This window comes from Hirsutella rhossiliensis, assembly GCF_020360975.1.
Source record: "Hirsutella rhossiliensis strain HR02 chromosome Unknown scaffold00002, whole genome shotgun sequence".
Classification (NCBI taxonomy): Eukaryota; Fungi; Ascomycota; class Sordariomycetes; order Hypocreales; family Ophiocordycipitaceae; genus Hirsutella; species Hirsutella rhossiliensis.
Window position 1 is genome coordinate 5,768,304 of NW_025408668.1, and position 26,518 is coordinate 5,794,821.

The 26,518-nt window shown below is 33.4% G+C and overlaps 2 protein-coding genes across 2 annotated transcripts; one reads left to right on the forward strand and one right to left on the reverse strand.

Moving 5' to 3' along the window:
* Positions 1-14,781: 14,781 nt before the first annotated feature.
* Positions 14,782-16,789, reverse strand: HRG_02255 (nucleotide-sugar transporter domain-containing protein; the record flags this gene model as incomplete). The annotated part of the gene is made up of 6 exons (XM_044860726.1): positions 14,782-14,788; positions 14,883-15,489; positions 15,542-15,872; positions 15,923-16,063; positions 16,187-16,458; positions 16,513-16,789. 6 exons carry the CDS (start codon positions 16,787-16,789, stop codon positions 14,782-14,784), a joined length of 1,635 nt encoding a protein of 544 aa, XP_044724359.1.
* A 1,043-nt stretch (positions 16,790-17,832) lies between these two features.
* HRG_02256 (mobA-like NTP transferase domain-containing protein) lies at positions 17,833-20,271 on the forward strand (the record flags this gene model as incomplete). Its single annotated transcript, XM_044860727.1, has 4 exons — positions 17,833-18,168; positions 18,230-18,420; positions 18,490-18,952; positions 19,024-20,271. 4 exons carry the CDS (start codon positions 17,833-17,835, stop codon positions 20,269-20,271), a joined length of 2,238 nt encoding a protein of 745 aa, XP_044724360.1.
* Between the last annotated feature and the right edge of the window lie 6,247 nt (positions 20,272-26,518).

Here is a 26,518-nt window from a genome sequence, read left to right on the forward strand (position 1 = left end):
TATTATATTTCTAGTATTCCTAAGGGATATTCTTTATTCTATCTTATAGGCTTTATTCTTTCTTTTAAGAGCTAGTTTCTCTTAACTTAAGCTCTTTATTAATTTATTTAAGGTCTTTCCTTAAAGTAATAATAACTCTTTAAATCTTTATATTATATCCTTTATTTTATTTATATTAAGTACTAGGTTATATAGCTATATTAGTTAGTATATAGGTCTTATTAGTTAATTTTATTATATCTATTAGTTTAGTTACTATTTTTATTTATATTACTAAAGCCTATAATAATTTACTTAAATAGTTATCTTTTTTATCTTATTTAGTAGCTAAATTATCGTAAAATTTTACTTTCTTTTAAATCTATTAGTCTTAAAAACTTATATCTTTATTTTAATATAGCTAGCTAGTTTTCTAGTTAATTAATAAGTTACTCTCCTATACCTATAAAAGCCTTAATATAAGGTTATATTCTTTAATATCTATAATATTAAAGTTAACTTATTTATTATAGCCCTAGATATTAATATTAAGGTAATTAATCTTTATATTAATAATTCTATTATTATAGTTAAAGGCCTCTCCTTTAATATTTATAAGTTTATATAGATCTTTCTTACATTTTAATATAAGTTAGTAACGATTAACGACTTAAAGTAAAATATAATTACTTACTACGTTATAATTTATAATTATATATATATAATATCCTACGATTTAAATATTTAATATTATTTAGTTATTATAGCTTACTACTACTATATATAGGGTCCTTAGATCTTATTATATTATACTAGTCTATAGCCCTTTTATAGATAGCGTACCTTATTTTTTACTTAGTCCTTATTTATTTTATTTAGGTATTCTTCTTTAATTTATTATTAATATTATTTCTTTATATTTTTATTATATAGTATTATATTAAGGCTTAAGAGACTAATTTCTTATAGCTAATTAAAGATTTCTTATTTCTTAACGCTATATTATTTATATTATATTACTTTATAGTTAATTATATACTATACTTTATAATTCTATTTATTTTTATATTAAAGGTTAAGTTTTTGTTTTATATCTTTTTATTTTATATATAGTATCTCTATATTAATTCTTCTTTAATTAAATATAGCTTATAGCTTTTATATATATTACTAATAATCTTTTAGTATACTATTATATTATTTATACTATATATATACTTTTTTATATTTATAAACTTTATAGTTTAAGTATATATATTTATTATAATCTTCTTTATTATACTTAACTTATTATATAAGTCTTTAAAAGATTAAGGGTTTAAATACCTTAAAGTAAGTAGCGTTATACTATTCCTTTATTTTAGCGTATTTATAGATTTTATATATTTTTAAAAGATATCTTATTAATAAACTATAATTATTATAGTATTTAAGTAGTATACTATAATTAGGTTCTAATAATATAACTTAGTTATTTAAGTAGCGTATAAGGGAATATATATTACGGTATAATTAGTTAGGTAGTAGAGATAGCTAGAGGTACTACGCTATATATATTATATTCTCCTTATTATAAGATTAAAGCTTACTAGAAAAGGGATTTCTCCTTTTTAGTTAGAGTAGTAAGAGGTCTATAATATATAAGCGAGGTAGGCACGATTCTCTACTAATACCTTACTAATATATTAGTACTATATACCTAAGTACTTTATTAGCCTATACCTCTTAGTAGCGCTCTTATAATTATCTCCCCTCCTATATAGACGTCTTAGCTATATCTTTAATATATATTGCTTTTACTATACTATATATATTTAGTTAAGAAGAGAGGTAGTTTTAGTTATATATTATACGTATATGCCTATATAAGTATACGTTAGTTTACGCTCTATAACGTTAATAGTTATTATACTAGTAGTTACCGCTAAGTAACCGTTATAGTATCGCCTATATATTAGCCGCGTAACTATAATATAAAGAGTATATATATATATCTCTTACTTTTTTTTATTTTATTTTCTTTTTAACTCTTCCGCTTATAATTACTATAGAGTTTTATACCTTTTTTTATTAATCCCTTATACCTTTTTATATTACTTTTTATTAACGATTTATTAACGATAATGCCTTTTATATTAAAGAAGATAAAGAACTATAACGCTAATTTCCTACGTTATATATAGGAGTAGGTAGTAGCGGGTTCGCCCTTAAAGCGTAAGCGAACGGCCTAAAAGTCTCGTAGCGACGCTAGTTCCCCCTTAGCGAAGAAAGCTAAGAAAGGTATAGGGGAATCCTAGTCCTATATAAGGAACGGTGTTCCTACTATAAATAAAGCAGCTATAATATACTCTCCCGATTATATAAGCTAATAAGTAGTATATTAATTATAGATAAAAACACATCCTATAGAGCAAGAATCGCTCGTTATTTTGCATATTATTATATATTAAACGGGTTGCCGGTTATCGTATAATCGGGAATCGAAGGAATAGAGCTAGCTTAGAATACTAGCTAAGACCTCTTAAGAACACCGGCACGACCAACCTCCTTTAAACACGAATATTAGTAGAACCAAGACACTTCTAGATTTACTCGAGGTATTACGGAATTCCCTAGTCTTAGGGCTATACGGCAGCCTAAATCTGGTCCCGAAAGGTTCTTCCGTTTAGCTATAATTGTCTATATAAGACAGCATGTCCGCTAGTAAATAGATTAAGAATCATTAACTTTAACACCTCTTCTATATACTAATACACTACTAATAAATTCCGTTGAAAATCCTACCTTATACTCCTTCTTCCCCTCTATTACGTAGTCTTACGTAATTCCTTGATTTCCTAAAATTCCGCTTTTGCTTATATACCTTAAGATCCTAAGAGACTTTTAGTCTAAGACCTAACGTTAGTAAGGGTCGTGCCCTTATTACCCTACCGAATACCCTAACTCTAACTACTAATAAGCCTACCTTTATAAGCTAAGAAACTTATAAGTCTATTACCCTTATTAGTAATACTAATACTAGCGAGGAGATTATACCTAAGCGCTCTTAGGTAAGTACCGATAACTTAGCTACTTTATCTTAATAGGGCGGCTCTAGCTAATAAGAGATCGTCGCCTAGGCCGCTCCTTAAAATAAGTAAGCTAATATTAATAATAAGGCCTAGCTAAATAAGGGCTAAAACGATCTTAATACCTAGCTAAATAAGGGCTAAGATAATAATAATAGTAATAATAGAGATAGCTACGATCTAACTCCTCCTACTAATAAACCTAAGAATAGCGGCGCTAGAGATAAGGGCACCTAAGCGGCGGTATAAAGCGGTCGCGCTTCTATAAAGAAGTATACTTAATTTAAAGCTAAAGCCCGCTTAGTTAAGGCCTATAGGGTTATCCCTTATAAGCTCTAGTATATATACTATTTTAGGATAGTCGATAAGGAGTATAGTATAACCGAGCCTAAACCTATTAAGGTGCTTTTAATTAGCTATATTTTCTTAAGGGTTTCCTTAACGCGCTATAAGTAGTACTATAAATATACCGCGACCTATAACTAAGTAAGTTTCCCTTTAACTTTAAATATTACGATTAATAAGCTAATCTTTCTTAAGGCCGCTACTCTTATATCTAATAACCGGGCTAATATAGTCGCTATCGTTAAGTACTTAAGCGAGCTTAATAAGCTAAAGACCGGTAATAAGGATACCGAGGACGATAGCTTAGACGTAGGCGTGCTTATTTTTAAGGAGGCTAATCGGCGTTATCTTACTATTATAGTATAGTATTTAGCTAAGGCTTTTAACGCCGCCGAGACGGCCTATTATAAGTCCTTTAGGACTATAAGTATATAAAAGTCTACTATTATAAGTTTTATTTAACTTTTTTATTAGCGACCGCTTAACGATATATTAAGTCGAGCGTACTAACTACTATACGCTAATTAATAAGCGCTACGAGCTTATTATTCGCTTTAACCCCGCGCCCTTATTTAATATCGCTTATATAAGCTTAGAGTACTAAGCCTAGGAATCCTAGTTAAAACTCCGCTTTATTAACGGCGATATAGGCTATACTTTATAGTAATATACCTTATTATTTACTAAGGCTAAGGTAAGTGCTATATTAATAAAGATAGGTCTTAACGTAAAGGATAAGGAAGGAGTAGAGGATAGGGTAGTTCCGGTATTTCTAAAGGTATTTAGTATAGTAGAGGGGGCGCCTTAGTTAGTTCCCGCTATGCTAATAAAGAAGAGAGGTAGTTAAAAGTAATAAATAGGTCTTATCTTTCTTTTATTTAGCTATAACTATCCTTCTCTCCTTTATCGTTAGGGTCTTAATAGAGTTATAGTTTAGTTTTATTTTCCTTAATAATATTTAATAGGTAGTATAGATAGTTTTCCCTTATTCTCTTATTTTACTATTTTATATATAGTTATAGGATATTTAGGCGTGCTAATATATTAATAAGTTAGTAGCGATTTAGTAGGGATTCGTTATTAATTTAATAGCGTCTCCCTATACTAGTAGGTTTCCCTACCTTACTTAGTCTTATACCTCTTTTTCCCGGTTAAGCGAGTAGTATATTCTTTAATAAGGTCTTAGCTATTCGCTATATCTTTAGTATTAACCTATTAATTATACTTAGCTAGCTATTCTTTCTATTTAATAAGGAAAAAGGTATTGCCCTTAGATCTCTTTTAGTCTTTAATCTCTTAGACTTCCTATTTACCTTTATTATCCTCTAAGTCTAGTATTAATAGGGTTTCGCTATCTTTATAGGTGCCTTTTCGCTCTTTCTATAGCTCTAAGAGACTAATATAAAAAACGTTATAAAAGCGTAAGTACTTCTTAAGGAGTATAAGATAATATACTTACTTTCTAATAGCTTATAAGACCTAAAACGGTCTAATATACTTAGGTAAGAGTTTTCTTTTTTTATCCTTAAAGCGTAAATTCTTTATCGATAATACTATAAGGTCTCTTACTTTTAGTATAAGCGGTTAGTGCCTTAAATTATAGTATTTCGCTTACGATTTAATAGCCTTTCTTTAGTATTCCTTAAGCCTCTTTTATAGCTCTTATAGCCTAGTAACTCTTACTCTTACTTTAGGTACCCCCCTTTAAATAATATTATCCTTAATATTAATATAAAAGTTTAGTTAGTAACCTATTAACGCTTTATTAAGTAATAACCTAGTTATTACGTTCTTTATATTATTATATATAAATTAAGTAATATATAGGAGTAACGCTTAGTTAGTTTATTTTAAGTTAGTAAAGTATCTTAAGTAGTACTATATAGCTTAATTTATTTATTTTATTTACCCGTTAGTTTATAAGTAAAATATAGTCGATAGCCTACGTTTTACTTATAAGATAAAATAGAGATCTAACTAAAACTTACTTATAAATAAGGACCCTTTATTTAAGATAAAGCTTTTTAGAGGTCTATATACTAATTTAACTTAGTAATAAAATAATTCTACTAGCTCTAAAGCTATTATTATCTTAGAGATAAGAAAGAAAAGGTAATACTTAGTATATTAGTCTATAACTACTAAGATTATATTAACGTCTTATTTATTATACTATACTTTAGGTAGACTTATAGTAAAGTCTATTAATAATTCTTCCTATTGTTATATAGGATATAGTAACGATTATATAGTACTATAAGGGCGATGCCTCTTAGATACTATACCTTAATATACTAAGTATAACTAAACGTATTTATTTACGTCTTTTATTATTCTATCTTAGTAGAAGTTCCTCGCTAATAGTTCGCTAGTATATTAAGAGCTAAAGTATCCTACTAACGGATTATTATAGAAGTGCTATATTAGCTCTTACTATAAAGCTACCTCTAGAAATACTATAATACGACCCTTTTATAGTAGTAGTTTATTTAAGTATACTAACTAAAAACCCTTCCCTTTTAAGAAGTCTTTAGTCTCCTTTAGCCTACTAATCGCTATATTAACTAAGTATATTTTAGTAACTTTAGTAATAGTTCTAAAACTTCTACTATATAAACCTTTATATAGTAAGCCGCTTCTTTAGCGGTCTTCCTTAAAAGTAACTATTTATAACTAGCTCTCTTTTTAGCTTAATTAGCTAATCGTTTAGGTCTCGCGCTTAAATTTATTATAGTTTCGCTATAGATAAGCTTATATATTTTCCTTATATAAAGGTACTTTACTATATATATATTAACTTAAGGTTAAGTATCTCTTTACCTATAAAAACGCCTTATTATTTCTTTATATAGATATAGTATTAATAGTAGCTAGTTTCGGTTATAGCTCTAGTAATAGTTCTATAAATAAGGGCTTCTTACCCTTATATCTAGGCATTCTTAATAGCGCGTTTACTAGGTTAGATTTACCTATATAATACTTAATCGTAAAGTTAAATAGTACTAAATATATATACTATCTTACTTACCTCTTATTTAGGGAGGTCTAGTATATAAACGTCTAGAGGTTATAGTAGTTTAATAATACCTTTACTTTATATACTACCCCTTTAATATAATATCGCTAGTATTTAAATAACTTAACGATAGTAAAGAGTTCTTAGTTTAAAATACTATAATTAAGTTTAGCTTTAGTAAACTTCCTTAACTAAAATACGATCGGATAGTAACGCCCTTTATTATTAAGTTAAGAGATAATCCTTACTATTACGAATTACGATATATCTATTTTAATATAAATATATTTTTCTAGATTATAATATTAATAGAGTAAGGCTCCTTAAAAAGTATCCTTAAGAGCCTAAAACGCTACCCTTTTAGTAAGGTTTAGCTTTATACTCCTTAGCTTCTTCTTATTCTTACTCCCCTTTTATAATATAGTTAAGGGCGCTATAACTCTTAAGTACCTATATATAAATCGTTAGTAAAAATTATAAAACCTAAGGAAAACCTAAATATTATAGTAAGTTATAGGTTTAGGCTATTAAGCTATTACCTCTACCTATTAAGGGTCTATTAATACCCTATTAATAGATAATATAAACCTAAGGAACTCGACTAACTATTAATAAAAGATATACTTCGATAGTTTTATATAAAGCTCTATAGCCCTTAGCCTTTTTATTACTTATCCTAAGTATTTAGTATATTCTTCTCTTATCTTAGAGTATATAAGGATATTATTAAGGTAGACTATATAGATTATATCTATAAGCCCCTTAAGCGCTTAATAGATATAGCTCTAAAACATAGCTAATACGTTAGTAAGTCTAAAGGGCATTACTAGGTATTTAAAATATCTATAATACGTTTAGAAAGCGGTCTTTTATTTATCTCCTTCTTAAATTTAAATATATTAATATATATTTTATATATTAATCTTAGAAAAATACTTAGCTCCTTAATAGCGGTTAATAATCTTTAAAATAAAGGGTAAAGGGTACTAATTCTTTTATATAACCTAATTAAGTCCTTAGTAGTCTATATATAGCTATAAGGTACTATCTATTTTTAAAATAAAAAGGATAAGCGCCCTAGCTAGGCTCTTTAACTCCTAGATTATTTTCCTTTTTATTACGTCTTAGATCTAGTCGCGTAATACTTAGAGTTCCTTTTATAATAAAGGGTAAATCGGTTTATAAGGAGGTTCTATATTAAGGATTAAATTAATTAAGTAATCCGTTCCCTTTCTAGCTAGTAATAAATCGGATTTATTAGCTAAGAAAGTATCTTTAAACTAGTAAAGAGTTAGTAGGATTTTAGCCTATTCTTCTTATAAAATCTATTTATCCTTATCTTTATTTAGTAATAAGATTAGCTTAGGATTAAGCGCTATTATATATACCCTTACCTTATTCTTATATTCTTAAAGGAATCTATAGGGATTTTATAGGGTTTCTTTACTTAGTTAATACTTAAACTATTACTATCGTTTCTATAAGATAATATAAATACGTTTATCCTCTAAGGTAGTAACTAATAAAAAGATTAGTACTTAATCGTTTAGCGTTAACTTATTAGTACTAATATAGAAATAAGTAATTATCTTTTCGGTGCCTCTTATATTTATTATTTAGAGCGATACTAACTATACTTTATACTCCCTTACCTTACTATTACTAAGCCCTAATAACTTAAGGTATAATAGCGCTACTTATAGTAATCCTTATTATTAGGTAAAGTATATATCTATAAGGTTAATAGTACCGTAAGTATCTAAGTATATAGGGACTTTAATAGGGTTTCGCCTTAATATCCTTATAAGAGTTTTAAGTAACTATCTTATAAGTATTAAGTTTATTAAGGGAAAGGCGTTTACCTTAATATCTTACCTTTTCCTTATTTTATAGTATTAAGTCTAAGAGTCTTTACTAGGGTTTTTACTTTTAAAGAATTAGTATATTTTATAGATAGGTATCCTAGCTTATTATATTAGAAATATATAATTCCCGATTAAGTAAAAGATCCTCTTCTTCGATAATATCCCTTAGTTCGGCCCCTAGTAGGTATATTACTAGCTTACTAGTTATTAGTTAAATTAGTAGTATTTCCTTAACGATTTAGCCTAGCTTATTAGCCTCTTTAATTCCTTCCCTTATATATACCGCCTTAAGGTATAATACTACTTCTATTCTTAGTTCCTTTAAGGGTAAAAGTAATATTAGTATATCGCTTCTTATTAGTAGTAGTATCTTAATATTATTAAGCGACTTATATAAGCTCTTCCTATTAATAAGTATAAATAGGTATTAAATAAAGGTTAATTTAGTCTTAAAGTTATAGCTCTAGCTTAGCGAAAAACGTAAGAGCACGTGCTTTTTTTAATAAGCGTTTAAAATACCTCTCTAAGGAGTTAAGGTATAAGCTAAACTTTAAGAGGGACTAGCCTTCTTATTAGCGAGCCTCCTTTAATTATATTACTAATAGTATCTCCTTATTTATAGTATCCTTAATTAAGATAAGTATCTATTCCTTAAAGTATACCTAATCTATACTATATTTAGTTTAGTTAATCGGCGTTTATTCTTTAAGGTATTAGCGCTATCTTACTTTATAGTCGCTATATATATAATCTACTATATAGAGGATCTTTATTTTATCGCGATAAAAGCGTTTAAGCGCTACTTTAAAGGCGTCCTTTAGATCGTAAGTTTAGTCTAGATGTTTCTATATATTAATAGGTTAAGATAATTAAGCGATATTTTTAATCTTAACCTCGCTACTATAACTACCGTCCGATTTAAGGGAGTAGGACTATTAATACTTTCCTAAATAGATAGCGATAGCGCTAGTACGTTTAGTAATTTCCTCCTCTAATTATATAACGCGGTCTTATAAGCGTTTCGTCTCCTCTAGCTCCTTAATACGCGCTTATAGGGCTATAAGCTTTTCTTTATAAGTTGATAGTCTTACGCCTATAGGTAGCGATATCTTTAATATAGTTAGAATATCGTCTATAATAAGGGTCTATTTTAAGGATATATTTTCTAGTTCTTTATCTCCTAAGTAAATACCTAATATACGTAATAAAGAGGCCTCGACTAGTTAACTACTATATCGCGCTATAGGAGCGTTATATAGTCTTCTCTAAGTAGCTATCTTTACTTAGTAACTAAAAAGGGAAGCTTTAGAAATTATAAGGGAATACGTATTATAGTATAATTAGTTAGGTAGTAGAGATAGCTAGAGGTACTACGCTATATATATTATATTCTCCTTATTATAAGACTAAAGCTTACTAAAAGAAGGATTTCTCCTCTTTAGTTAGAGTAGTAAGAGGTCTATAATATATAAGCGGGGTAGGTACGATTCCCTACTAATACCCTACTAATATATTAGTACTATATACCTAAGTACTTTATTAGCCTATACCTCTTAGTAGCGCTCTTATATAGCGTTAATCGATTTTCTAGTAGTTTAGTTTTATACTTAAGTAAGGTTTTAAAAGTACTTATCCTTTAAACCTAACTAAGAAAGTATTATGTTATACCTTTATCTAAAAGTATATTATATAATCTAGGTAAACGTATAATATCTATAAAATATACTTATAATACTTATAAGTAAGTAGTATTTATAGGTTATCTTTAAATTCTTCTTATAGTTACTATTCTTATTATAAAGCTATAAAGATATTAACTATAGTAATAGCTATAATATAGTTTCCTTTATATAGTACCGGTTAATACTAAATTAATATAGCTTATTAGTTTTCTATAAGAATTTAAATTCTTTAAAGTATAAAGCGTATTCTTTAATTATAGTATTTTCCCTTAATAGTAAGGGTAGTAGTATAAGTTCGTTTTTATCTTTTATATCTCTAGGTATTTCTTATTCTTTAAAGCTTATATCGTTAATACTTTATTATTCCTTTTTAGGTTATTATCTAAGTTTTATAAGTATAAAAGCTATATTTATATCTTCTTTATTATATTATTTATAGACTACTTATTATTATTATTAATTTTTATTTTATATATCTTCTTAAAATTACTTACTATTCTTTTTAATTTAGTCTTAAGATACTCTTTTAAGATAAGGGTATTTTAGTTCTATGAATTTAACTTATTTCTATATTTTAAGATCCCTTTATTATATTATTATAAGGGTTTTCTTTAATAGCTTTAAGAACTATTTAATACCGTTCTTATCGCTTAAGTATACTATATATTTATTATTATAATATATAGTTTAACTAAGGAGTTTATACTTTAGTTCTTATTTATTAGTAATATTTAGGTATTTCTTACCTTTTAAGGCTAGTACTTAGTAGGTTTTCTTCTCCTTATAAGGTTATCTATATTCTTTAAAATAATATCTAAGTTTCCTATAATTAAAATACTTTCTTTTACTTTTTTATATTATATTTAGGTCTATCCTACCTAGGTTAGTTATATAAGTATAGGTAATAAGAGTTTCGCGCTTCTTTTTATAGTTAGCGCGTTAGTTAAAGTTATTCTTATAAGAAGGGTTCTAGTTTACTCTTCCTTATTTCTTTTCTTAGTATCGCGTATACTATTTATTATTAATTTATACTACTATAGTAATATAGTCTAAGAGGTTATTAGGTCGATTTTCCTTATAGAGCTCGTTTATAACTTCTTCTTTAAGCTTATTATAGAATCGTAATATAAGAGGTTCGTCGTCCTAATTAAGCTTTAAGGTAACTTAATAGAACTTTATAATATAATTTAATACTAAGATCCTTTATTAAAGTTCTTAAAGTTTTTATTTAGCTTCTTATTCTTTATTAGTTATTTAAAATACCTTTATAATAGCTTCTTTAAATCCTTAAAAACTAGTAAAGACTTTATCTATCTCGTTATCTTATCGCGCTAGTTAGTTATCGAGAAAATCCCTTATAATAGGTCTAAACTAAGTAAGTACTATTCTAAATAAATAATTTCCTATATAGAGTACCTTTTTAACTAGGTCTAAGAGTTTTATAAGGTAAAACTAATAGTAAGCCTTAAGTTAAGTAAGAAAGTCTTAAAGTATACTATAAGTACTATTAAATAGTCCTAGCTATTTTAGTTTAACTACTTCTTTAAGGTCCTTAACTTATCTATTACCTCCTTTATTCTTAAGTAACTATACCTTATATTAAAGGGTAATAATCTCGCGTATTATATCTTAAGGTAATATAATAGCTTTAGAGTTAGTTAATCTAACTTACTATATAGGTATATTAATAGTTATAATATTACTTAGAGTAACGCGATATTATACTAAATAAGAGCTTTTAACGTATAATAACTAGTATTATTCTTAAGGGATAAACCTATTAAAGGGTTTATATTAATAGATATAATAAGGCGTGGTCTAAGTAATAATAAGTATATTACGTTAGTAATAAGTTAGAGGTCGTAGACTATAGGCTATAACTAAGTATTTAAGTAATTAGAATTAAAGATAAGATTATAATAAAGATCTTAATAATTATATTAAAAGCTATTAAGCTATCTATTTAAAGGAGTAAAAGTAGGTAGCTATATATACCTATAGAAACTATCCTTAGATTATAGGCCTAGCTATAATCCCTAACGTTAGATCGTATAAAGCGTAGTAATATTATTAATCCTAGATTACTTAGATCTCTATAATCCCCTTAATCCTATATCTATTAAATAGTCGTGCTAACTATTTATCTATTAGACTATATTACGTGCTTAACGCGGTCGACCGTTAGTAGCCTAGTAGCCGTAGTCGTAATAAGGTATAATTTAAAAAGGCATGCCTCTCTTATACCTTCTAGACCCTAAACCTTTTACTTAGTTACTTTATAAGGTAAGCTTATAACCTAGCTATATAAGATAACCTTATTAACTTAAGCTTTAATATAGAGACCTTTAGCTATATTAAGCTATATATATAGCTCTTCTACCTTCTTAAAAGCTTAGTAGCTATTATAAGACCTAGCTATAACTTAGAAAGAAGGAAAGCTAGCTAAGAGGCCTTATAAGCCTTAAAGCCTAAGGCCTTTATTATAATAATAAAGGCCCTTAACCTCTTAGTTAAGAAGTAGTACTAACGCCTTATAGCTAGCCTAGCTAGCCTAGAAGACTTTAGGCTATAGCCCTTAGCCTTTTATATAGATAGCTTTAAAGGGTGCCTTAAAGGGTCCCTTATAAAGACTAACGCTTACTTTTTTTATAAAAAAAGTATAGAAAATAGGCCTATTAAGGTATACTATAAGAACCTAGGGCCTTTAATTAAAGTACCTAATATAGAGCTATTTATATTACTAATAGTCTTAAAGGACCTAGCTAAGAAGCCTCGGCCCTTAAGGCCTAGCCTATTTAACCTTTTTATAGAAGTATATATCTTTATAAATAGCTTAGTAACTATAAGGAAGGTTATAAGCTTCTTAGACCTAGCTATATATCTTAAAAAGCTCTTAATTAGCCTAGAAGCCTTTTATAATATATAGCTATATTAATACCCTAGCTACCTAAGGATCTTTAGTAATAAGCTAGCTAACTAGCTAGCTAAGAAAGGCTTAAGGGCCCTTACTTAAGGGATCCCTTTAGTCTTTATTAGCTACTTATAAAGAAACGTATAGTAAGCTATTAAAGACTACTAGATAGGCCTCTAGGCTACTAAGGTAGCTAAAGGCCTTAAGGCTAAGGGCTTAAGTAAGTACTTTTATCGTAAAGTATAGCTTAATTAATATTCTTAGAGATATCCCTTAGTAAAAGGGACCTAGGAAGCTAAAAACACCTAGTATAAAAGAAGGAAGAAGGAGCTAAAAAGAGGTATAGAAAAGAGGGTAGGGATATAAAGGGAAGTAAAAGTAGTAATAGCTTCTTATAAAGGTAGTAAAAGATAAGATAGATATACTAGTAATAGCTAGAAAAGAAGGGAAAAACTAGTAAAAAGCTTAGTAGTTAAGAGGATATTAGTAGCTTCTTTAAGTAAGATCTTCTTTATTAATCGAGATACTAAACGGGTATAAAGAAGAGCGTTAGATAAAGGAAAGAAGGATAATTAAGGCAATATAATAATTACTCCCTTACTATAATTACTGCCTTAGTAAGAATTAAATATCTTTACCCTACCTATCTAACCTATTACTTTTAATTTTACCTTTATATATTTTATATATACTTCTTATATCTCTCTTTTTAAGAACTTTATATCTATTTAAAAGACCCCTTACTTAGCCTTTAGTTTAGAAAAGCACTTTATAAGGAGGCCTAGGCCGATACTTTCGGCCTTTTACTAGCTCCTCTTTAAGGCTAGCTTCTTATTTTCCTTCTTAAAAAGGACTAATAAGGTAGGCTAAGATAACTACCGCTATAGCTAAGGAAGGTATATAGCTAGGCACCTTATACTAAGGTGCCCGAACTATAGGAGGGAAAGAGAGGTCCTTTATTAGGCCTCTAAGAGATAGAAGGAGGCCCTTAGCCTACTAAAAGTATCTACTATATAGGCGCGGGGAATATATATATATATAAATCTATAGTATCGGCGCTATGCCTTAACTAGCTATACTAGCTTACTTTTTAATTACTAGTTAGCTAAACCTACTTATTAGTTAATAGAGGCGTAGTACTAAGGGAATATAACTACCTTAGGGTAGCGAAGTTACTACTTACTACTTAAGCTGCTTTTATAACGTTATCTAGAAAGTTCGATAACATCGCTTAACAATCGCGCATTTTATTATACGTATCCTAAATGCGATATATTCTATGCTTCTCTATAGCTGGATAGACATAATTACTATTCATTCACGTCTTCACAGTCAGTGTGCAGACAACGGGCTATAACCCTTTGCGCTTCTGCCATTGCAACGTGGGTATTAGCTAAAATTAGGCCCTTCATGCTAGATAAATAAGACACTAGAAAAGAAACAAGTTTAGTTATCTAATGTGGGCTTAAGCTAAGTAGCATAGCCTGAAGATCTAGCTTTTTATAGAAAGCATCCACCACGGTGTCGTTAACATAGTCTAACCGGTGACCGCAGCGACTGGTCACGACGTCGTCTACGCTTGCGCCGTCATCACAGCAAGAACCCCAACAGTTATGAACTAAGTCGAGCGCTGTCGGATTTGAGCTCGACATATGGCTGTTGTTGATAATGTTAAGCATCGTAGGTATTGCAACTTCGTGAAATACGTCAAATCGCCTAAAGACGCTGGCGAGAAGAATGTAGTCAGCAAAGAAGCGTCGAGGGATAAAGTATATATCGCTCCATCCAAGGCACCACTCCTTAGGATTGACTTGGTAGCTTAGCCCTAGTTCTTGGACTGCCAGAGAAGCATTCATTGAGTGCTGGTGAATATTGTCATTCCAACCCCACCACGAAGGGTACTCGTCGGGGCTGCTCATGCACTTATGATGTGGTCCACCGTCAGCAATCCAGATGTTGTCCCAGTTAGTATTGTTCCATGCAAGCGGGTCAAGCCAGGCATCGAAATGGAAATACATTAGTCCCTTGATATTAGACTTGCCGGCCAGCGCCAGTTGCATTATTTCGGCAACTTGATGGTAGATTGTGAAAGTTCCTGGAAACTGGTCGTGTGTCCAATTGTAGGCCTCAGTCGGGTAACCCGGCATCATGTCGGGAATGGAGATGTGAACAGTATCAAAGAACGGCTGGTACTTCATAACGTAAGGGATGCGTTCTGGATGGGCCGAGTTCCAGCGAACCATGGCGAGAACGTCATGAAAGGGGGATGCGCTCGTCGGATTTTTCGCCACATTCTGGTTCTCCGGGAGGACGCTGATCGGGGCCTTGTTTTTGAACATGGCCATGAACGTGACTATCCCAATCGTAGTGATGGTCAATGAGCCAAGGATAAGGCTGCCATGTCTCGTAAACCTTTGAGGAGAGCGACTGTCGCCCGCCAAGGGAGCAACGGGGCCGGGCTGCGGAGCCGGATAGGCCATGTAGAGGCACGAGGCAAAGAAGACTATAATGGTGCCAATGGGTACGAAAGCTCCTAGCTCGGATCCGAAAAGCATTGGTGAGATGTAGAGGAGAATTCCCGTAGCGACAGCCGTCGCAAGGCACTTAACGACGGCATCGGCATCTGCCATGTTGTCAGTCAATGGTATAGCGGGCGATGAGACGACATGACGTGCATTTTAAGACTGAAGTAATGGCAAGGCCGATAAAAATATGGCTGACGATGACGAGGATTGCGCGAATATCATGGTATCCCTGGAGAAAGTGCGGCTCGTTGGGAGTTAGACAGAAGATAAAGATGTGGCAGAGAATGTTGATGCCGGCACCGAAGGCGTATAAAAGCATATTGTCGGCGTGTATACTTGTATTGCTACTTTTCAATAGGTGCTGGTTATAGACGCCCGACGATGCGCTAATGAAGATTTGGAAGAAGAGAACAGCATATGTACTGGCGGGATATGTTGAACCGGTTCCCGGCTTGTATTGCGTTAGGATTAGGCCGAATACCTGGATGCCGTCAGACTAAAACAACTTGACCAAGACCTAGGTCAACGCACCTGAAGAAGAACTGCTGCCCATTGGGTGCGAGAGATGGCAGTCTTGAGGGTGGAAGCCATGATGATGGCGGTGATCAACGTTCCGCCCGTTTTGCTCAACTGCACAGTCCCTGGATCCGCCAGATGATAGCTGAGAAAGACCTATCTTTCTGGATCAGCCCATGCTCTGCGTGCCTTCTGCTTTCACTCGTCTAGTAAGGGGCAAGTAATCGTCGATATAGGGCGACTCCCGATTGGAAGCCATGCTTTCCGCCAGAGACGTACCGAATTGTTGATGAGAGTATAGCAAAGGGCCAAAATATAGAAGCCGAACTGCTTCTCCCTAGTCACTTCGCCGCGAAAGTAGCTCCAGAGTGCGCCCACGTCCATTTTTGAGGGCACAGTTGCGCTGAAGCACTTGCTCTGTGCAGAAACATACTCGTCGCCGAGAGCGTCTTGGCCGTTGTGCACTCCTTGTTCATCGGAGGCATCCGTCGAGCTGATGGGGAGAAAATCGTGGTTCTCTGCCGCCCGGGTCCTGGGTCCAACTCCGCTGGCTATATGTCGAGCGCACTCGCGGCGAAACAAGGCGATCGACAGGACCAATTTACCTAGCTCGGAGAAGCTGACGGAGCCGGATGTCGAGAAAGAATACGAGCCGTTGGTCTGCGCGGTCTTCAGGATGATGCCGATGCCAACCTGAATGACCACTAAGCCCGTCGCGGCGGCCAGCGCTTGATAGTAGCCCCGGGCGGGCTGCATATTGAGTATCGTTTTGCCAGGTCGGAAGAATAGGATGGCCCAATCCGCCTGCAAAATAACAACAGCTGTAGTGGCCGACTTGTCGTTCAGGTTATTCTTCAACGAGAGCAGGTTGAGTCGTAACATATGAGAGGGCGATATTTGAAGATCTGGGCACCTTGCCAATGGAGAATTGAATTACAAAAAGCTCGCGAGTCAAGGGCTTAGGATCATGTCACAAATATCAAGACTAATCGGGTCGACTAAGCTTAGGCTGGCCTGGTGAGAATCGTCCCCCTAGTCATAATCCCAGTAGGGCTAACGATGCCAAATACCGGCGCTGTTTCAACAAAGCCTTACGCCTGGAGGGGGTCTCCACCACGGGCAAGACCCGGCAATCACGAAAGCAAAATCCTCAGTTAAGGGGGCTGTGCCATGTTTTGAGTTCGACCTACGAAGCTAAGAAACTGTATGGAGCACTAGCAAAGAGGGAGCCGAGGCCCAATGTCGCCGCACGCTTGTTTTGTCAGCCACGGGCAATGCCCAAAGCCCTGGCGCCCACCACTCCTAATTAGACTTGGTTCGTAGGTCGAATGGGCTGGCCTCGGGGGTTACATGAGAAGCTAGGAACGAGTTTATAATCACAGGATGTTTCAGACGCAGAGCTTCGCCTTGACTATCAAGCAACCCGGTCTGCCGAGCAAGCATAGTTATGGGTAACAATTTATCTACTAAGCCAGCTGGAAAGACCTGTTCTAGCTGCATCAGTTGGTCTTAGGGTCTTAAGGTTTAAGTTTAGGGTTTGCAGGTGTGATCCCGGGCGGCACAACGAGAGGATTCATGAAGGGCCATTGCGAAGCACAGAGTCGGTTTTCGTCGTCGCCACTTTCCGAGTCGGTACGGCCGACCGGAGTATCTTCGGCGATGTCCTCCTCCGAAATTTTGGGAGATTTCCCATGTCCAAAGCCGCATCAACCAGGGGGCATCCCCAGGCGACCCACCAAGCTAGCCATGGCTTGAAACAGAGGGCAGTACGTGAAAGCATGGCGTAGTGCTAGTACTAGCATTATATAGCAGTCACCCTCTCTGCCTTAACTCGATTTCGTCTGACTCTATATGCAGCACTCCCTGACATCGTCCAAGTACTCTCACCTCCTGCTATTGTATGGACAGCTCGACTTTACGCAAGTATGACGATTCAACACGAGGTCTCCTTTAGCCACGCCGCCGCTGGCGAAACTCAAGATCAACCTCTCAACGTCATCATCCCTATCGGTGGCATCGGCTCCCGCTTTGCGAAGCATGGCTATCGATATCCCAAGCCTCTCATCAACATTGTCGGCCGTCCGATGTTAGCGTGGCTTTTAGGCAACTTGAGGTTCAAGCCTGCTGACACTGTTTGGATCGCCGTCAATGAGGACATTGACGAAGAGTTCCACCTCGGCCAGCTTGTTAGCAAGACGCTGCCGCACATTGAACACCACATCTTGAGGTTAAAACATCAAACCAAGGGAGCAAGTGAGACGGTAAGTCGAAGCTATCGAGAACGGTTCTAGTCGGCTAAGGCTAATGCTGGCTTTTGTGTAGCTCTATATTGTCAGCCAGTCCATGTCAAGAGAGAATCTGCAGCAGAAGACTGTCTCACTGGATTGCGATACAATTTATTGGGCCGATATCCTAGCGCAGGTTCGTGGCTTGCCAGTAGACCATGGCGCCTGCTTCCACTTCCCTGACGACGGGGATAAGCCTGTCTTTTCCTACATTAAAACAGAGCTTCGGTGCGTTCCACCACCGTTTAATTCGGGTACATGGAGGTTAGGGAGAATGCTAATGACAGGCTGACGCAGAAACGATCTCAATTACATCACGGATATTCAGGAGAAAAAGGCCATCTCCAACAAGGCTAACTCGGGCGCATACGTGTTCCCCAGCGGCTTGCAGCTCAAGTTGGGAGCTGCTGAGGTCCTCGACATGAGGGATTTCGATAACCAAGAGATTGGCGAATACTACATCTCGAAGCTTATTGCCCACATGATTAAAAAGGGCATTTCCTTTACGGGCATGGGTATCCAACAAAATGACTTTAGTTGCGTCGGCACACCTCAGCAGCTACAGGACTTTCTCTTATCAATTAAGACTAGTAAGTGCAACCTCTCTATCATAGGTCAGAAGAGTCGTTTCTGCTTCGATCTCGATGGGACGCTCGTTGGCCTGCCTGCCGTTGCTGGGGACTACTCGACCTGTCCCCCCATTGACCGGAATATCCGCCTCCTACGAGAGCTGTTTGAAGCCGGTCATCACATCATTATTGTGAGTCGCTAATTAAAGCCCGCACCGTCCGATCTAAAGTCAATCAACTAACGCTTCGCCCTCTCTTATAGCAAACTGCGAGACGCATGCGAACCCATAACGGAAACGTCGGATCAGTTATTGCTGATATCGGACCTATAACGTTTGCTCAATTGGCTAAATACAACATTCCCTTCCATGAAATCATCTTCGGCAAACCTTACGCCCATATCTACATTGACGACCTGGCTGTTAACGCTAATCTCGATACTATGAGGGAGATTGGCTGGCTTCTTAATGGCTCGACGTCTCTCGCGCTATCCGAACCCGAGGTTGTCCACGAGCAGGCAGTCAAGAAGGGCATGATTGCAGCACGCGACTTCAACACGATTCAGATAATCGACGGCAAGGTCATCAAGTCAAGCAAGTCGGAAAACATAATTGGCGAACTATTCTTTTATTCCCATATGCCTCCTGAGGTTGCCCCTTATTTCCCCGCTATCTATAGCGTCGACCTGCTCCCTGATACCAACACCTACACCACGACCATGGAGAACCGCAAAGGACTAACCTTTTCGCATCTTTTGGTCGGCCGCTCCATCACCTTAGGTCGTTTCGACTTACTGTTAAAAACTCTATGTTCGATTCACTCTAGTCAAAGGACAGACCAGCAGAGCCTCCCAGTATCGCCAGAGCTTAAGGCACGGTTCAACAAGTATATCTTGCCGAGCGTAGGCCTTCAGACAAACATATACGCGAACTACGGCTCCAAGCTTCGCTCGCGATACCATAAGCACCGCGATCGGTATAATGCGCTCGGCCCCCAGGCTGCTCTACTCTTTGGTCGATTGATCGAGATCCTGGATATATACGAGGCCGAGGACAGGGGCATTCGTGCATCCATTATTCACGGCGATTCTGTCTTCAGCAACGTCATCTTGTCGAATGACCAGAAGACAATCAGCTTCATCGATGTGCGCTGCCAGCTCGGCGATACGTTAACGCCTGAAGGCGACATCAATTACGATCTTGCCAAGGTCTTACAGTCCCTCTGTGGCTACGACCATCTGCTCTTGTTAGGAGAAAACCCTAAGAAGTTGGAACACATAATGACCAAGAACAAGCCACTGCTGGATCAGGCCGATGCCGATCTCTTGGAGGATCTGCAGCATGCGTTCTTCACCTTCCTGGATAACAATTACTCAATGCGCCTGGACCGCAAGACGTTGCTGCGTATCACGGCGTCGCTACTTTTTAGCCTGATTCCTTTGCATAAACCCGAAATGGGCTCTGTGTTCCTCCGGCTCTGTCAAGAGACGCTAGAAAAGGCCAACCAATAAACGAGTTCAGTCAGAAGGATTCTAGCCAGGCGACAATCTACGCAAATCGAACGTGAATAAATACCAGAGAAGCGCTTGTTGTATTTGTGGCGAAGCGTGGCCTGATTTCGCAGTTCTCGAAAATATCCTGCTAAGGGGCCTTGGTAACTAAGTTATACGTACTAAAAGAGACCGTCTCCTTAGGCTACTAAAAGAGGGTCCTTTATAGTAGACTTATTCCTCTTAGCAGGGAAAGATAACTTCTTAAGAGGTTCCTTCCTAAGAATAGGTTAGAATTTAAGAATAAATTAACCGAATTTCTCCTTAATAAGCTTAATCGTTTAATTCTTTTAGACTAGCCTTATAAGCTTAGAAGTTATATCTTAGAAGATTTATTCCTTTTAAAGAAAGTAAAAGGAAATTAAGCTTATTAAAAATTAAAGGTAAAAAGCTACCCTTTTTCGTCGAAGGATTTATATAGACCTATTAAGTAATTTTATTATAAAATTTACCCTTCTATACCCTTTTATCTATATAGTCGATTCCCTAGTAATAAGGTATTCCTTTTATACCTTCTTAAAAGACTAAAATTATAAGAGGGTATTATAAATATTAAGGGAAGTACCGGAATTAAAGATAGCTAATTTTTATAAGGGATAATTAAAGGGCTTTAACTATTAGTCTTAGCCTTATTAATTTATAGGGAAGACTAAAGCTAGATTTACTATACTAATAATATTTCCTTAAATTTATAGCTTAAATAAAAGTAGCAGTGTTAGTTACTATTTCTTAGTAACCTAAATCTTATTTATCTTCTTCTATAATAAGGGGACCTTATTATAAGACTATTATATTATTTCTTATAGCCCCTTTAAAGGGTTAAATCCTTTAAGTCGGTTTTCCTTAAAGACCTATTATTATTATAATAACCTATAGCCTAGGGATTTATAAGCTAGGTAGCCGTTATATCTTTTAGTGTTTTATTTCTCCGAGGAATCCTTATCTTAGTTTAGAAGGTTTACTTTAAAAACCCCTTTTCTATACCTTATTACTAATTTTAATAAAGAGGTTCGATTTCGACTAGTTCCTTAATTTTTCGACTAATAGACCTTTTAGTCTATTAAGGGACTAGTTAGGCCGGACGGACTATTTAGGACGGGGCCGGGCCTAGAGTAATAAGCGTAGCTAGGGCTAGGGTAGTAGCTATAGTTAAAAATAGCTTTAAGGCTCTTAAAGGAGGAGGAGCTAAAAGGGCAATAGTAGTAGTAGTAGTAGGGGCTATAGTAAGAAAGGCTATAGTAGCTATAAGGGTAGTAGGTAGGGCCGTTTAAGTCGAATACTAGCTTTAAAGAAATAATATTATTAGAAATAAGACTACTTATTATTATACTTTAATAGCCTCTTTATTTAAGTCTTAGCTAGCTTCTTAAAAGATAGTTAAATAACTATTACTAATAAGCTTTATTAATAGAAATATATCTTATAGCTACTAGCTAAAAAAAGCTTTTATTAAGAAGTATTAGTTAGCTTCTTAAAGGATTTCTTCTTACTTAGCTAGCTATAAAAAGGCTAGAAAGTTACTAGTAAAAAGGGCTCTTAAGTAAGCCGAATAGGTCTTCTTAATATAGTTAGTTATATAGCCCTTTAAGGAAGCTATTAAGGTCTTAAGCTTTAAAAGCTATTACTTAAAAGTCTCTTTTTCTTAAAAAAATATTAGCTTTATAGTATTAATAGATCCTATTATCGCTATATATATAGTAGTTAGTAGCTTTATCTAATAAAGGTATTCCTTATAATAACTCTTATAGTTACCTAAGGTAGTAGAAAATACTCTTTACTATATAAAGGTTAGCTTAAAGAAGAGGTTAGCTCCCTTTATAAATTTTATTACCCTAAGATAAATAAGGGGCTTAAGAGGGTCCTACTTATTAAAGAAGACTAAATTATAAATAGTTCTATCTATATAAGCCTATAGCTTTCTTACCTACTTATCTTAATCCTAAGGCTTTATAAGAAACGTTTTATAAACTATAAGGGTAGTAAAGGAATCGTTTTTTAATATTATTATAAAAAAGGGGGAAGAAAGGTTAGTTAAAAATCAGCTTTTTTAGTAAGAGTGGTAAAGGGGAGCTATAAGGGATATAAGAAAGGTACCTTTTATAGTAGCTAGAAGATATAGGAATTCTATACCTCCTAAGCTTATAACTCTTAGAAAGAGAGATATAAGAAGTATAAATAAATTATATAAAGGTAAAATTAAAAGTAAGAGGTTAAATAAGTAAGGTAAAGATATTTAATTCTTATAAAGGTAGTAATTAAAGTAAGGGAGTTATTATTATATTACTTTAATTATCCTTTTTTCTTTTATTTAACGCCCTTATTTATACTTATTTAGTATTTTAATTAATAAAGAAGATCTTACTTAAAGAAGCTACTAATATCCTCTTAACTACTAAGCTTTTTATTAATTTTTTCCTTTCTTTTCTAAACGTTATTAGTATATTTATCTTATTTCTTACTACCTTTATAAGAAGCTATTATTACTTTTACCTCCCCTCTTACCTTTACCTTTCTTTTTATACTTCTTTTTAGCTCCTTCTTTTAAACTAGGTTTTTAGCTTCCTAGGTCCCTCTTACTAAAAGATATCTCTAAGAACTATAAAATTAAGCTATACTTTATAATATAACTACTTATAATTAAAGTAAAAGGGAAAGATAAGTTTAAGGTTAAAGAGATATAAGCTATATATTAAAAAAAGGTTAATAAAAAGAAACGCTAAAAAGTCTTTATTAAGTAGTATAAGTATCTTAACCTTATATTAGAACCTATATATAAGTTTATAAGAGCTATAACCCTTAATAAGTTTAAGGCTTTATATAAGCTAGTAAATAGAAATAGTAAACTAATAAACTATTAATAGTAGCTTAAACTAACACTATAAGGTAAGGAAAGTAAAGTAAATAGTAATAGTAATATAAACGTTTTAATATAAGTAGAGATAAAAATAGTATTTACTTTAAAGTAAAGCCCTTAAACTACCTAAGCTTATTTCTTATTATTACCTTTATCCTTACCCTCTTTATTATTATTATTATTATCTTTATTAGCCTCCTCTTCTTTATTAGCGGCGGCTATACTTTCTAAGGCGCTAAGGCGGCCTTTTAAGCCTATAAGCTAATCGGCTATAGCGGCGGCCCTTAGGGCGGTAGAGGTAAAAGGGAAGCAGCTAATAGTAGTAAGTATAGCGAAGAGAACTACTAATAAAGTAATAGAGGTAGTATCCTTAGTACTAAGGGAGTTAGTAGTAAAAGTAAAAAAGTAAGAAGAAAAGAACTTACTTAAGTATAAAGCCTTAGCGCTTTAAGGTATAAATATTATAATAAGTAGCTATAATAATAATAAGGCGGTTCTTAATAGCCCTTTATACCTACTTATATATACTAGCCTTTTAAGCTAATACTATAGTAAGTAAGATAAAAAGCGCTACTATTATAATAGTATATAACTTAGTTAGTATAAATCTTAAGGTATATAAGCAAAAGCGGAATTTTAGGAAATTAAGGAATCACGTAAGACTACGTGATAGAGGGGAGGAAGGAGTATAAGGTAGGATTTTCAACGGAATTTATTAGTAGTGTATTAGTATATGGAAGAGGTGTTAAAGTTAATGATTCTATCTCTATCTACTAGCGGACATGCTGTCTTATATAGACAATTGTAGCTGAACGGAAGAACCTTTCGGGACCAGATTTAGGCTGCCGTATAGCCCTGAGACTAGGGAATTCCGTGATACCTCGAGTGAATCTGGAAGTGTCTTGGTTCCACTGATATTCGTGTTTAAAGGAGGTTGGTCGTGCCGGTGTTCTTAAGAGGTCTTAGCTAGCATTCTAAGCTAGCTCTGTTCCTTCGATTCCCGATTGTACGATAACCGGCAACCCGTTTAATGCATAATGACATGCAAAATGACGAGCGATTCCTGCTCTATAGGATGAGATTTTGTCTATAATTAATATACTACTTATTGGCTTATATAATCGGGAGAGTATATTATAGCTGCTTTATTTATAGTAGGAACACCGTTCCTTACAGCCTCCCTTAAAGAGTAGATTTATATACTCTTTACTAATATTTATTTATAGTAGTATATATATAGGGTAAAAACCTAATATAAGAAAACCATTCTTATACCTTAATAGGATATATAAAAACCTATTCTTTCTTAGGAAAAAATTCTTAGGTATATACTAATAGAAAAACTATAGTAGGAAAAATCTATAGTTATAATAATTATTTATAGGATAACCTTATATAAGGTAAAACCTATTATTACTAGGAAAATCTTAATAGATAAAAACCTAGTAAATATTTCTCTAGGAAACCTAAAAGGAAAAACCTAGTAAGGGAAAGATATAGAAAGCATAAGAAATATCTAAAAACCCCTTTTAATCGCTTAGGAACTTATATTAAGGATAGACCGTCTCTAAATTTATAGAGTAATCTAGGTCTTAATTCCTTCGTAAAAATATTAGCTATATTATCTTCTAATTTAATATAAAAAACTCTAATTTCCCCTTCTCTTATACTAGTTCTAGTATAGTAATAGGCTAATCTTATATGCTTAGACCTTTTATAAAATTCCGGATTTTGTGCTAATTTAATAGCAGTAGTATTATCCGTTAAAATAGGAGGTATAGTATTAAGAATCTTAATAGATAGATCCTTAGTAATATTTTTAAAAAGCATATTTAAATAAATAGCTTCTTTATTTGCCTCCCTAAGGCTAATATACTCTGCTTCGTAGGTAGAAAGGGCAACGGCTTTCTGCTTAGAGCAAGCCTAGCTTATTATATTATTATATATATAAAAATAGTAACCGGAAAAGTATTTTCCGTCCGTTAAATCCAACGCCTAGCTAGAGTCGGTAAAACCCTTTATATATAGATAGGTAAAAGGGATATTGCAATTATATTTAATCTTTAGGCTAGGGAATTTATTTAAATATTTCTAAATTATATTTAAAGCCTTAAAATACGTCTGGTCGGGCTTAGCCGCGAATCTAGCGTAGGAAATTATAAAATATAGGATATCTAGCCTAGTAAATAAGGCTAAGTATAATAGAGATCCTATTTCTTTCTAAAATTGCTATATATCTTCCTTAGAAGGTAATTCCTTTGCTTTTATAAGCTTAAAGCCTACTATAGCGGGTAAATTCGAAGTTCCTAAACCTTCTTTATTAAATTCCTTTAATTTATTTAAGGTATAATTCTCTTAGGATATATATAGCTCTTTATTTTCTCGGTTTATTATAATATTTAGACCTAAGAAGTCTTTTATATCTCCTAAGATAGTAAAATCTAGGAATTTAGATAATTCTTTAAATAATCTTTCTTCTATTATAGATTTAGAGGCCCTACTATAAGAAAGTCGTCGACGTGAATTGCTAAGGCTATACTATAGTCCTTATTTATAAATACTCCTTCGTCTATTAAAAGAGGAAGAAATCCGAGATTATTTAGTATAATTTTTAAATGATTATACTAGAGCTTAGGACTTTGTTTTAGGCTATATAATGCTTTCTTTAGCTTTACTTTAATTTGACCGGTTTTATATAGGTCTAGGAATTTAGTTAATTTAATTCCTTTAGCTATATAAGCTAATCTATATTTTAAATAATATTCTTTAAGAGCGTATTCTTCGTAGCCTATAGGAAGATCGATATATACTTCGCTATCTATATCGGTATATACGAAGGCATTTATTATATCTATTTATAAAGCTTCGAATTTATAGATAATAGCTAAAATAAGTAGAATTCTAATAGATTCGGGTCTAGCTATAGTCGAGAAGGTATCTAGGAAATATAAGCTATAGATCTGCTTAAATCCCTATATTACGAAACGGGCTTTATATTTTATTATATTATTTTAACTATCCTTCTTAATAGTATAGACCTAGCGGCCTCCTATAGCCTCCTATCCCTAGGAGGTAGGAAAATTCCTAAGTTTTATATTTAATTAGCTAGATAATTTCCTTAATTATAGTATCTTTCTAAAATGCTATTTTAGGGCTATTTATTGCCTGTTTATAGGTCTTTGGAATTTTTAGATCCTGATTTTCTATACTAGCTAGAATTAACTCTATAAAATCGCAGTTTAGAAATAAATTAACGTTAGGGTATTCGATATAGTTAGAATCAAACCCTTCCGGCTTCTTAGGTAATTCTACTACTATTTTACTAGTAGTAGGAATAGGATCGTTATTTAGAGA